Source organism: Gopherus evgoodei, chromosome 5 (genome assembly GCF_007399415.2).
Source record: "Gopherus evgoodei ecotype Sinaloan lineage chromosome 5, rGopEvg1_v1.p, whole genome shotgun sequence".
Lineage (NCBI taxonomy): Eukaryota > Metazoa > Chordata > Testudines > Testudinidae > Gopherus > Gopherus evgoodei.
Genome location: NC_044326.1, coordinates 145,304,431 through 145,316,832, shown reverse-complemented (window position 1 = coordinate 145,316,832; position 12,402 = coordinate 145,304,431). Strand labels below are relative to the sequence as shown.

At 45.6% G+C, this 12,402-nt stretch overlaps 1 protein-coding gene across 6 annotated transcripts; it reads right to left on the bottom strand.

The window, feature by feature from the left end:
• Positions 1-6,360: 6,360 nt before the first annotated feature.
• Positions 6,361-8,488, bottom strand: LOC115652950 (zinc finger protein 345-like). 6 transcript variants are annotated; one of them, XM_030565605.1, is made up of 3 exons: positions 7,615-8,488; positions 7,376-7,446; positions 6,361-7,207 (listed from the first exon to the last, which is right to left on the bottom strand). In XM_030565605.1, exons 1-3 carry the CDS (start codon positions 8,409-8,411, stop codon positions 7,023-7,025), a joined length of 1,053 nt encoding a protein of 350 aa, XP_030421465.1. In that variant the 5' UTR covers positions 8,412-8,488; the 3' UTR covers positions 6,361-7,022. The 6 variants fall into 6 exon arrangements, with proteins under 6 accessions (XP_030421465.1, XP_030421464.1, XP_030421466.1 ...); XM_030565604.1 differs by having other exon boundaries at positions 7,376-7,572; positions 7,657-8,488; XM_030565606.1 differs by having other exon boundaries at positions 7,376-7,488; positions 7,657-8,488.
• Positions 8,489-12,402: the final 3,914 nt, after the last annotated feature.

The following is a 12,402-nucleotide window of genomic DNA, read 5'->3' as shown; positions in this document are numbered from 1 at the left end:
CAGGGTTCCACAGGTTGACTGTGTGTTAGGTGAAGATATATTTCCTTTTGTTTGGTTTAAACCTGCTGCCTCTTCATTTCATTTGGTGACCCCTAGTTCTTGTGTCTAGAGGAGTAAATAACACTTCCTTATTTACTTTCTCCAATCCAATCATTGTTTTATAGACCTCTATCATCACTTTTCCAAGCTGAAACGTCTCAGTCTTATTAATCACTCTTCATACGAGAGCTGCTCCATACCCCTAATCATTTTTGTTGCCCTTTTCTAAACCTTTTCCAATTACAATATATCTTTTATCAGGTGGGGTGACCACATCTGCACGCAGTATTCAAGATGTGGGTGTGCCATGGATTTCTGTAGAGGCGCCCTGGCTTGTCCTAGATAGCGAGAATAGACAAACAGGGACCCAGCCCCCTACAGTGATCCCATGGACAAGAACCTGGTTGTTAGTGGGGTGAAGGTTTCCTCTGGGCAAAGGGGAGCTGAAACCCCTCAGTGTCCTGGAATTTAAGTAATGGAAGCTTCAAACCAGACCGGGTCTGGGCTGAGGTGCATCAGCAGAAGGTTAGACTGGAGCAGGGGTCGGCAATCTATGGGATGCATGCCAAAGATGGCACGTGAGCCAATTTTTAATGGCATGCTGGGGCCTGCCAGGACTCCAGTGTGCCATTAAAAATCCTGCCAGTGCTCCCCCCCTTCCCCTGGAGCCTGCTGCCACTTGCGCAGCACTCGGGGGGCCGGGGCTCTGCACTCCAGCAGGGCAGTGTTTGGCTTTGCGGGGAGTGAAAGATGCTCCCCACTCATGCAGCACCCTGCCGCCTTGCGCGCAGCACTTTGAGGGGCGGGGATGCACGTGCGGCGGCAGGGCTCTGAATGAGCAGAAAGCCTCGTGGTAAGGGGTCTGCGGTTGGGGGGTTGGGGTAAGTGGGGGGCAATCAGAGGACAGGGACCAGGGTTGGTTGGATGGGGAGTGGGATCCTGGGGGGTTTGTTGGGTTGGGGGTCTCTGGAGGGGGCAGTGGATGGGGCATGGGAGTCCCGTGGTCTGCTGGGGGGGGTGGATAGGAGACAGGCAGTCAGGGAACAGGGAGCAAGGAGGGTCCTGGGGGCACAGTTAGGGATGTCTGGGGGGGCAGGGAACAAGGAGCTGGGGGGGCTGTCAGGAGGTAGGGGTGTGGAGAGTGGTTGTGGTAGGCAGAGAGTGGGGGGGTGTATGGGTCCAGAGTTCTGGGGGGGCTGGGAGGCTTAGATAGGGAGTGGGGTCCCAGGAGGGGGTAGTTGGGACAAGGAGCAGGAGGGATGCAGGTTCTGGGGGGGGACAGTCACCCAGCCCTCTACCCAGAGCCCTGACTCTACCACACCCCGCCCAGGCCCCTGCCCTGAGCCCTGTACCAACCAGCCCTCTGTTAACTCCTTCACCCCTCCACCCCCCCACGAACCCAGCCCTGACTCTGGCACCCCCACACTTACTCAGCCCCCTTACTCTGACACCTGCACCCCCCCACATCCCCAGCCTCCCCACATCCCATGCACCCCACACATCCCCACCCCGAGCACCAAAAGGGGGCCCCTGCACCCTCCACACATATCCCCAGCCCCACCCTTAGCAGTAAACGGGAGCTCCTGCACCCTCCGCACACATTCCCACCTGCACCCCTCATACCAAATGGGAGCTGCCCAGGTAAGTGCCCCCACACCCAAACCTCCTGCCCCAACCTGAGCCCCCTCCCTCATTCTAGCTCCTGGCCAGACCCTTCACCCCCCAGCCCTGTGCTCAGTGCCCTCCCACCCTCAGCTCAGTACAGAGGAGAGTGGGTCAGAACCAGGGAGAAGGTAGGTACTCATTGTATGTGGGCAGGGCTGGGACCCCAGACCGGCAGCAGGCTGAGCAGGTCCGGCAGCCGGGATCCCGGCCGGCAGGAACTGGCGAATGAACCCCTGAGCGGCAGTTGGCTGAGTCTGGGGTCCTGGCTGCCAGCCCCGCACAGCCCGCTGCCGGTCTGGGGTTCTGGCTGACAGACGCTTCCCAGCTGGGGTCCTGGCCCCAGGCACCACTCAGCCCCCTGCCAGCCTAGATGAACAGAACCCCAGACCAGCAGCAGGCTGAACGGGATAGCGGTGTAAGATCAACATTTTAATTTAATTTTAAATGAAGCTTCTTAAACATTTTGAAAACCTTGTTTATTTTACAATACACTAGTTTAGTTATATAACATACAGACTTGTAGAGAGAGACCTTCCAAAAAACATTAAAATGTATTACGGGCACGTGAAACCTTACATTAGAGTGAAAAAATGAAGACTTGGCATACCACTTCTGAAAGGTTGCCAACTCCTGGGCTGGAGGAATCTGGAGAGTACATTTCTATTCTAATCTAATCTAAATTTCTGTTTGTTTGGTTTTTGTAGGTTAAATTAAGCAGCCTCTGCTCCACTCTCTCCCAAGGGTGTAATGTTGCTGTGCACAATGAGAAATCTTTGGAAAAGACTGAAATGAAATGGAAGCAGCGTATGGTGGCAGAACCTAAGGAATTAAAAGCCCATTGATTCTTATGTGTGTGCACTGACTCTGAACCAGAAGTGTAATTTTTCTCGCTTTGTGGCTGCAGCCAGTAAAATATTTAAATATCTATCAGGGATGGTCTAGACAGTATTTGGTCCTGCCATGAGGGCAGGGGACTGGACTCAATGACCTCTCGAGGTCCCTTCCAGTCCTGGAGTCTATGAATCTATGAAACTCTGGCTTTTCCTACATGCTGTAGACTGTGAGTGCCCGGGAACGGGCAGGGGGAGAAGAGAGCAAGAGGAGAAAGGCAGAGACATTGGAGAAGAATAATGGGGGCAGAAGAAAGAGACAGAGAACACAGAGAGACAATACATGATTGAAGATGTCTCAACTCGATCTTGCTCATCACAGGTGTTCAGAAAGCTGGGTAGTTGTAGGTTTCAAATATCAAGGGGGTCTCCACATACCTGATCTCTCTCCCCCCCAGCTCCCATTTTAGTATTAACTTTTATTTTGAAATGTTTGGCTTACCCCGATCTTCTCTTTCCCTAACTGTATTGCAATTTGGGTGGGTTTCTGTTGTTGTTGATTTGCTTCCCTTTTGTTCATATCAATATAACTGTAATAGCAAAGGAATCTGTAGGAGCAAAAACTGACTCAAAACTTTATTTCCCCATCATGCAGGAACATGATACGAACATCGCAGCAAATTGGAGAGTGTTCAGTGGAGGGCAACAAAAATTATTAGGAGCCCTAGCAATATGATTTATGAAGAGAAGGTGAGGGAACTGGAGTTATTTAGTGTGCAGAAGAGAAGAGTGAGGAGGGATTTGATAGCAGCCTTCAACTACCTGAAGGGGGGTTCCAAAGAGGAGGGAGCTCGGCTGTTCTCAGTGATGGTAGATGACAGAACAAGGAGCAATGCTCTCAAGTTGCAGTGGAGGAGGTCTAGGTTGGATATTAGGAAAAACTTTTTCACTCACAGGGTGGTGAAGCACTGGAATGGGTTCCCTAGGGAGGTGGTACAATCGCCATCCTTAGAGGTTTGTAAGGTCTGGCTTGACAGAGGGGGCTGCATTCCTGTGCCAAACAAACAGTCACTGGAAGGAGGCAGACAAAGGCCTTTAAGTTGAGGTGTCCATCACCGTCAAAATATCCTCTCCCTCCTTCAGCTCACTGGCAGCCTGAATTTCTTCCTTATCCTACCAGAGTCTTGTCTGGACTTAGCACTATCCAACCCCTCTGTATGTAGTGGGCAAAAACCACAAACCTTGTCTTTAAAACAAGCTGTCCCCTTCCTTCTTAGGGAAGATTTTCTGTTATTGAAGTTGAGCTTCACTTCCCCTCTCCTAGGGGCAGGTTGGGTGTGGGGCCAAGCTCCCAATGAGATCTGTTTTCACCTTTGCCCCCTAACTCTGCTCCCAGCTGTCAGGCGGCTTCCAGCCCATCCACCCTGCTTACTAGCTCCATGGTCATGTCACCCCCTTTGCCAGCACATGTAGCCTGAAAGCTGCTCCTGCCAGCTGTGGTGGTGCTATAGTAGTGAGCATAGCTGCCTTCCAAACTGTTGAACAGCTGGCTTCAAGTCCCAGCCAATGCAATAACGGCTTTTCTCTTTTGTTGGTTCCTTGTCTAGAAGTGGTTTAATTTCAGTCACATTGTGTTACAATCACATTATCAATAGAATGAAGCAATAAATGTGTCAAAGCCCAGCAGGACACACAGGAGGGAGGGATACCAGGGGCTGGAATGTGTCGTCTGAGAAGACAGAACACTTGGAAACCTGCATCTCCCATCCCCTGGCTTTCTGTGTTCTGATTTGCAAATTAGAGAAGTGGGGAAGTCAGTGACGCTTACAGTGTAAGTGGGTAAAAATTATACAACTTGTCTCCTCAAGTAGTTTTCCTTTTAACAGAAATTGACTTTGAAGCTAAGTAAAATATGCTCTATTTGAAATACAAAAAAATAAAATCTATATAGATCCAATATTCTCTTATATACTCTTTCTAACACCTATTCTCCCACTCCAACCTTTGGAGTGAGGTTTTCTATGAGAACTCCTTACACTACAGGGAGTAAATTAAATCAAATTAACTTTTGAAGATTAACCATCATTTCCTGTACAACTAAAAGAAGGAAAAAAAGACAACTTTCAGTTTTCCAAAATAATTCAGATTATCAAACAATTAGTCTCTTACTCTTTCATCAGTAACACCACCTATAATTTCATTTTCACTAGTAACACTAATATATTCAAAGATCACAAATTCTGATCACATATGTTAGTTTTCTTTTAATCCCCATTGCCAACAACTGAACCTTGGCTCAAGTTGTGCTTTGTCCCAACACTTCTGTGAGTTCATATCTCTCTGGTTCTTCTGCCACGCGTGTTGGTGGAAGGGGGAATGTTAGCATCATGAGGAAAAATACCTCTTTTCACACTTTACATCTTTTGGAACAGTAGGAAGTAGGGGAGAAGTAATACAAATGCAGAAAATACAAGAGAAAGCTGTCTGGATTACACTAAAGACATTTATCGGTATAATTATTGCTCAGGGGTGTGAAAAATTGACACAGGTGAGCAACGTAGTTACACATCTCTAATCCCCTGTGTAGATAGCATGACATCAGCAGGAGGCCTTCGCCTGTCAACATAGCCATTTGAGACAATATTGATTTCAACAATTGAACTACACTGTGGTCATATGCACTTCCTTCAGTTAGTCGGGTCTGCTGTTTTTCAACATTTCCAAGTGGAGATTTTAAGTCACTGCTGTGTCTTTGTTAGCATGGCCAGAAAATTGGAGAGTCCTCTCCTATTGAGAGAACTGCACTTGAACTTTCTCCGTATTATCACGGAAGGATGGGGAAAAAGCAAAGCTTAAGTGAGAAATGATGACTTCAGCAAATGGTCATTTGTCTTAAATTCTCCAATAAATCTGAGCTGAACTAATATCTAATTGTGTGACCACATAGTCATCAAGAAAGAGAGAAACCCAGATCACAGAGAGATAGAATACATGACAATGAAAATGTAAATTGAAATTCCAGAGCAGGTTCCATCTAAGTATTTAGAATCAGGAAAAGAGATTCTCCCACCACATTCTCCTCTGATCCATTCAGAGATATTTCACTGAGCACTGTCTCAACAGTCAGTTAAGTTATTTACAACATGTTTAGTATCATAGCTTTCCATAATGGGGGGAAAAGCAGCCACCTTGCCAGAACTGGCTTGACCAATAGATGGAACCTGAGATTTAAACTCGAAATGATCACACTGCATTTAGGATCCATTTGAATTCCCCTTCTCGGTCTTTGATACTTTCATCTCCAATCACAGCAACTCTGGTATAGGATTAAATAAGTCAAAGCATCATCTCCAAGCACAGACAACTGAGAACACTTCATCCCATGACACTTTGAGAAGTGGAGGGGTAGAATGTGATGACGATAAACTCTGCCTGGCTCAGACAAAAGGTAACAGTTCTGCCATGATGGGAAAGGAGGTAATCTCTGAGTCACCCCATCTCCTTCCAAGTATCAGAGGGGTAGCTGTGTTAATATGGATCTGTAACACATGACAAAGAGTCCTGTGGCACCTTGTAGACTAACAGCCATTTTGGCGCATAAGCTTTTGTAGGTGAATCCCCACTTTGTCAGATGCATGTAGTGGAAATTTCCAGAGGTGGGTATAAATATGCAGGCAAGAATCAGTCTAGAGATAAGGAGGTTAGTTCAATCAGGGAGGATGAGGCCCTCTTCTAGCAGTTGAGGTGTGAACACCAAGAGAGGAGAAACTGCTTTTGTAGTTGGCTAGTCATTCACAGTCTGTTTAATCCTGAGCTGATGGTATCAAATTTGCAGATTAACTGAAGCTCAGCAGTTTCTCTTTGAAGCCTGGCCCTGAAGTATTTTTGCTGCAAGATGGCTACTTTTAAGTCTGCTACTGTGTGCCCAGGGAGACTGAAGTGTTCTTCTACAGGTTTTTGTATATTGCTTATGCTCCAATACGTATTTTAGTCTATAAGGTGCCACAGGACTCTGTCGCTTTTTACATCTCCTTTCAGTACCACAGAGGCTGAAATGACACTTTTTTCCTGCCCCTGCTCCTCATTTAAATGTAATATGAAAAGTTCCCATTATAACTGCTCTTCAGCACAGCATGAGAACAATTGGCAATGATACAATCTGTAGCACTGGTGACTAACAATAACTTTGCAATAGGAGGACTGGTATAAATGTGATGCTCCCTGGTTCCTGATAGGAAGGGCACACTAGAATTACTCATGGGAGAATGGAGTTGATAGAAAGGACAAATGAGTCCACCTCAAAGAGGTCAAAATGCAAAATGCAAAAATGGGCCACTCACTCATCTGGGCAAGCTGAGGGATATCGGTGCTTCAAACAGCTTTTAAAAGTTACTCTGTGGGAATTAGGAAAGTTTTAAAATATTGATAGCCCTAGAGAGTTTTATGGTGTTGATCCCCCTTGCAGATTCTCTGACAGCTCACATGGGCTCAGTGGCAAGACAAGGTTTTCCCACACTCACTGCTTCCACTGGGTTGCATACTTGTGTGGATTCTCTGATGGCTAATAAGCTGCTGGCGGTGAATGAAGTTTTTCCCACAATCACTGCATACATAGGGCCCCTCCCCTGTGTGGACTCTCTGATGCCTAGTAAGGTGATAGCTGCTAGAGAAGCCTTTTCCACACTCACTGCATTTATAGGGCCTCTCCCCTGTGTGGATTCTGAGATGGATAAGAAGGTTTGAATTGCAATTGAAGCTTTTCCCACACTCACTGCATTTATAGGGCCTCTCCCCTGTGTGGATTCTCTGATGAACAGAAAGTTCTGAGCTGGTAATAAAGCTTTTCCCACACTCACTGCATTCATAGGGCCTCTCTCCTGTGTGGATTCTCTGATGTTTAGAAAGGGCTGAGCTGTCAATGAAGCTTTTCCCACACTCACTGCATTTATAGGGCCTCTCCCCTGTGTGGATTCTGAGATGCATAATAAGGTTTGAATTGCAACTGAAGCTTTTCCCACACTCACTGCATTTATAGGGCCTCTCCCCTGTGTGGATTCTGAGATGGGTAATAAGGCTTGACTTGCAAGTGAAGCTTTTCTCACACTCACTGCATTCAAAAGGCCTCTCCCCTGTGTGGATTCTCTGATGTTGAGAAAGGCAAAAGCTGTGAGTGAAGCTTTTCCCACACACACTGCATACATAGGGCTTCTTCCCTGTGTGGATTCTCTGATGCCTAGTAAGGCAAAAGCTCTGAGTGAAGCTTTTCCCACACTCACTGCATTCAAAGGGCCTCTCCCCTGTGTGGATTCTCTGATGTTGAAAAAGGCCTGAGCTGCTAGTGAAGCTTTTCTCACACTCATGGCATTCATAGGGCTTCTTCCCTGTGTGGATTCTCTGATGTTGAGAAAGGTTTGAGCTGCAAGTGAAGCTTTTCCCACACTCACGGCATTCATAGGGCCGCTCCCCTGTGTGGATTCTCTGATGCCTAGTAAGCTGAAAACTGCGAGTGAAGCTTTTCCCACACTCACTGCATTCAAAGGGCCTCTCTCCTGTGTGGATTCTGAGATGGATAAGAAGGTGCAAGCTGCGAGTGAAGCTTTTCCCACACTCACGACATTCATAGGGCCTCTCCCCTGTGTGGATTCTCTTATGATTAAGAAGATTTGATCTGTAAGTGAAGGTTTTCCCACACTCATGGCATTCATAGGGCTTCTTCCCTGTGTGGATTCTCTGATGTTGAGAAAGGTCTGAGCTGCAAGTGAAGGTTTTCCCACACTCAGTGCATGTATTTTTCCTCTTTCCCATGACGATTTCCTGCTGTGTTGTGGTTTCCTTGACGCTCTTCTGAGTTCCCCGACAGGAAATAAATTTACCCATTTTCTCCCCTGGCTGGTTTCCTTGCTCTCTTTCTGGTCTGTGCTGAATCTCACAGGATTTTCCCTGCTCATGACTCCTGGACACATTCCTTTTCGATAATTCTCTGTGTTTAGCCACTTGCTCAACATTTTCCTGCTGAGAATTCTGCTCCTCTCTCTCACATACCATTGCGTCACCTCCTGTGATAGAGACAGAAACCTCAAACAGCGATAGAGAGAGGAAGGCCAAACCAAAACAAGTGCTTGAGAGAGGTCAAATAAAAACAAGAACTTAACTCCTCCAAACTCTTCCCCTAAACAGAAGAGAGGAGGGGATCAATTAGGCCCTCACATCCCATCCAAATTCACAGGGGGAAGGGAGGAAGCTACTGCCTGGTGTCTGCTAGGGTCTACAGGAAGCCATGAGCTATATTTACTCTGAGGATATGACCCCTGCTAGGGACAATAATGAACTGAGAAACCCTCCAAGGGCATTGTAAAGCATCCCAGATGTTTCCTTCAGGCACTTACAGATTCTGAGTTGGTTTACTCTTTCCTCACCTGTGCAGGGAACTCTTAGAATCTCTCTTTCCTCTGAACCCTGGAGGTCTGGAACCCATGGCTCTGCCCCTTGTGCCAGCTGGGAGATTATATGAGTTTTGGAAACTGGAAACTCTGCTCAGATGAAAGAAAACAAAGGAGTTCAGTTGATTTCATATGATTGTGTCATAAAAAACACTATTAATTTAACTTCAGTGAGTAGTGTGACCCAGTGTGCCTGGGGCAGTCCACATTGAAATTGCCAAGACCAGGGCAGGCTGAAAAAGGGAGAGCAGATGCTCCCAAAACTGGTAGCTAACACGGAAGTGAAATTCACTGATCAGTCACCAACTGTGTTTCTGATCCCCACACTGGTTATCGAGAAACTGAAAAAAAGACATCACACGGCTCCCTTTACTGCATTCCAGTTCTCTGACTCCCAATCAGCACCTAGGTCCAGTACAGTAAGAGGTTATTTAAAAACTCTGCTCACATAAACAAAGTGTTCTTCTGACCCCAGGGTCAGCCACATGACCAGGTCTGTATAGGTTTGGATCTTACCCAGAATACTATGATGCCAGCCCTTAGCATCTAAACTAAAGGTTTATTATAAAAGAAGGAAAGAAAAAGGAAGTTGTTAAAATGGGAAAACATTCTGATACATTCAGAAATCTGTATATCTGATTCTTAGCAGTATTGGTGAGTTTCTGGCTGAAAAGGCTCTCTGGTACACAACAACATCATTCAGTCCTTTGTTTCAGGGTTCAGTTTGTAGAGCAGTTGCTCCAGAGGTAGGAAGGGGGATTGAAGACAAAATGGAGATGATTCAGCTGCCCTTTATATTCCTTTTGCCAAGTGGCTTCTACTTCCTGTGTCCCAAGCACAAGATTCACAGCACATGGCATGGAAAAGCCCTGGAGGTCTCAGTACACAGGCATACCCCTGCATGTCTTGCTGACTCAACAGGTGTATCCCCTTGGGTTCATTGTTCAGCTGATGACCCCGGATGGGCCTTCGAACAGGCTGGGCAGCGCAGATGCCAATATGGCTAGGGGTGTCACTCAGAAACACTACACAAGTCTGGAATACAGATATACCCTACATATCCATAACTCACAATACAAAGATAGAAACAAGATTATCCAACGAGGAAAATCATAACATTTTCATTGACATCTTACATGGCATATCTAGCACGATTCATTGCCATTTCATCATATTGGTATTTATAATAAAATAATAATAATATAAAGTGTCTTTCAATTCCATACAGTGTCACTTAATAAACCAGTGAATTCCCAGGACCGGTTCCTCAGGTGTCTGAAGATGCCAAACACCTTACTTGTGAGGGACTGAAATACCCACAGATATGTTGGGAACACACAGACAGACACTGTGCAAGTCTGTGCCCCTATGTTCACTCTTCTAGAAAATTATGATCAATTTTGTTCATAGCATGTGTTAGGGCCGAATCTCCACTCTGTCACTCCGAGTGCAGAAAGTGGGGGCCCGCCAGGATTCTAAAAATTAATTTGTGCAACTCTAGGCTTGTATTAAACCCCCAAAGTTACAGCTTTTCTCTGACCTTGGCTTGGTAAATGCTGCCACCACCCAAATTCAAAAAACCCCAAATCCTCAGACCCAGGAAGGAGCACTTGAGAATTCTTCAATCTGGGGTACCCTCAAGCCCTTTCACCTCCCCTCCGGGAAAGAGCTGAGAAAGAAAACAAAGGAAATTAGCTGTGGCTACCAGCTAATTAAACAACATGCACAAACCTCTTAGGACACCAGAAATCCAATCCTGTTCTTAAAAGAGGTAAATTTTATTAAAACTGAAAAGGAAAACAATACATCTGGAACTTAGACTTTTGCTAGATTTTAAAAGAAACAATTTTTGTAAGCACCCAAAATAGCTTTCTTGGGAGTTCAGTTTAAAGCTTAGAAACAAACAAAAGCATCTGGGATAGCACAGAGAAGCTCTAAAAGCCAAAATAAAAAATATAAACCTGATTGTGTCTGTCTAAATATTCTCTGTCCAAATCATTTCTTCTAGGTATGGACGATGAATTTTCAAACCTGCTTCAAGCCATACACAGCATTGCTACTCCGTGTCGCCTTCTCCGGAGAACAACAGGCAAACGGAAAGTTACTGTCCCATTTAAAAAAGTTCCAGCTTTTCCATTGGCTCATTTGGTCAGATGCCCACTACTTTTCTTTTACCTGTGGGCTTGTTAAGCCTTTACAGGTAAAGCAAAAAGAGAAATCACACCAACAAGGATTTTACAGCAATCTGGCTGGCTGGGTGTTTAGAAAAGGAAGATCCCTCCCCTCCCCTTCATTTATCACTGTATGACTTGTGAGGTAACATTTGAAAAGACAATCTACTGAATATCCTCCTTAAAATGTGTAGCTCATTGTATGTAAAGTGATGAGATTTTATGGTATGATATTACTGAAAAAGTTGAAATCCTAAGTTCCTCAGAGACAGCAAGGCAAACAGCTGGTCAAATAGCCATTCTCTAGGAGGGGGAAGGTGTGAAGAAGACATTTACATTCCATCACAGGGACCACTTGAAGCTCATATCTACGACAGCCTGTCACCATGACTCAGCTGAGAACTGAATTTGTTTCTAGTACAAAGGCCTGAATTATAAAAAGAGGCGAGGAAAATACATGAGACTCTCTCTCCCCTTTCCCTCTGTTCATGACAACTCCTGAAGAACTGAATGTGGGCAGCAGGGGCAGGTTAGAGGGATTCCTGGCTGAAAGGAAAGCCAGCCTGTCTCAGCAGATGGTGAGAGAAACATTTGTTTGAAATCTGTTTTAGCTTGTTAAGTTAAACATTTGTTTGTGTTTTCTCTTGCATTTCTTTTGTAAACAAGTCTGACTTTTATGCTTCATCACTTGTAGTCACTGAAAATCTTTTTTTTTTTTCAGTAGTTAACAATCTTGGTTTATTGTTTTATCTAACCAGTGTGGTTGGATTAAAGTGTGTTGGAAACGCCATTTGGGATAACAAGGCTGGTGAATGTCATTTTCCATTGATGAAACAACAGATTTCATATGAGCTCTCATTGTTCAGAAGTGTGCTGGACAGGACAAGACACACATTTCTGGAGGATGTCTGGGAGCAGAGAATTTTCTGGGGTTCTCCAGTGGGTACTGTCATTTGGGAGTTGCTGACTAGCAGCATCCAATACTGTGAAGCTGGGAGTGACTTACATGCCGGAGACTGTGTGTTAACTGCCCTGGAGTGCCTGCTCTCACAGTAGAGCAGTGTAAAAGGCACCCCAGCCTGGGGATCTGAGGGGACGCAGCTGTTCAGTACTCCAGATTGTACTGTGCTTAATGTCACAGACACTCAATTTCAAAGTCTCCTAAAACACATAGAAAATAAATCCACATCCCAGAAATCGAAGTCTCCAGACAGAGAGCTAGTCTCCCTGGCACTGCTTCTTGCTGACAGAGAGGTC

Coding starts and splice junctions, on each gene's coding strand:
- LOC115652950 (XM_030565601.1), bottom strand. CDS start 8,411: ATGGGTAAATTTATTTCCTGTCGGGGAACTCAGAAGAGCGTCAAGGAA. Junction 7,208..7,375: donor ATGCAGTGAGTGTGGGAAAA/GCTTTATTACCA, acceptor AGTGTGGAAAAG/GCTTCTCTAGCAGCTATCAC.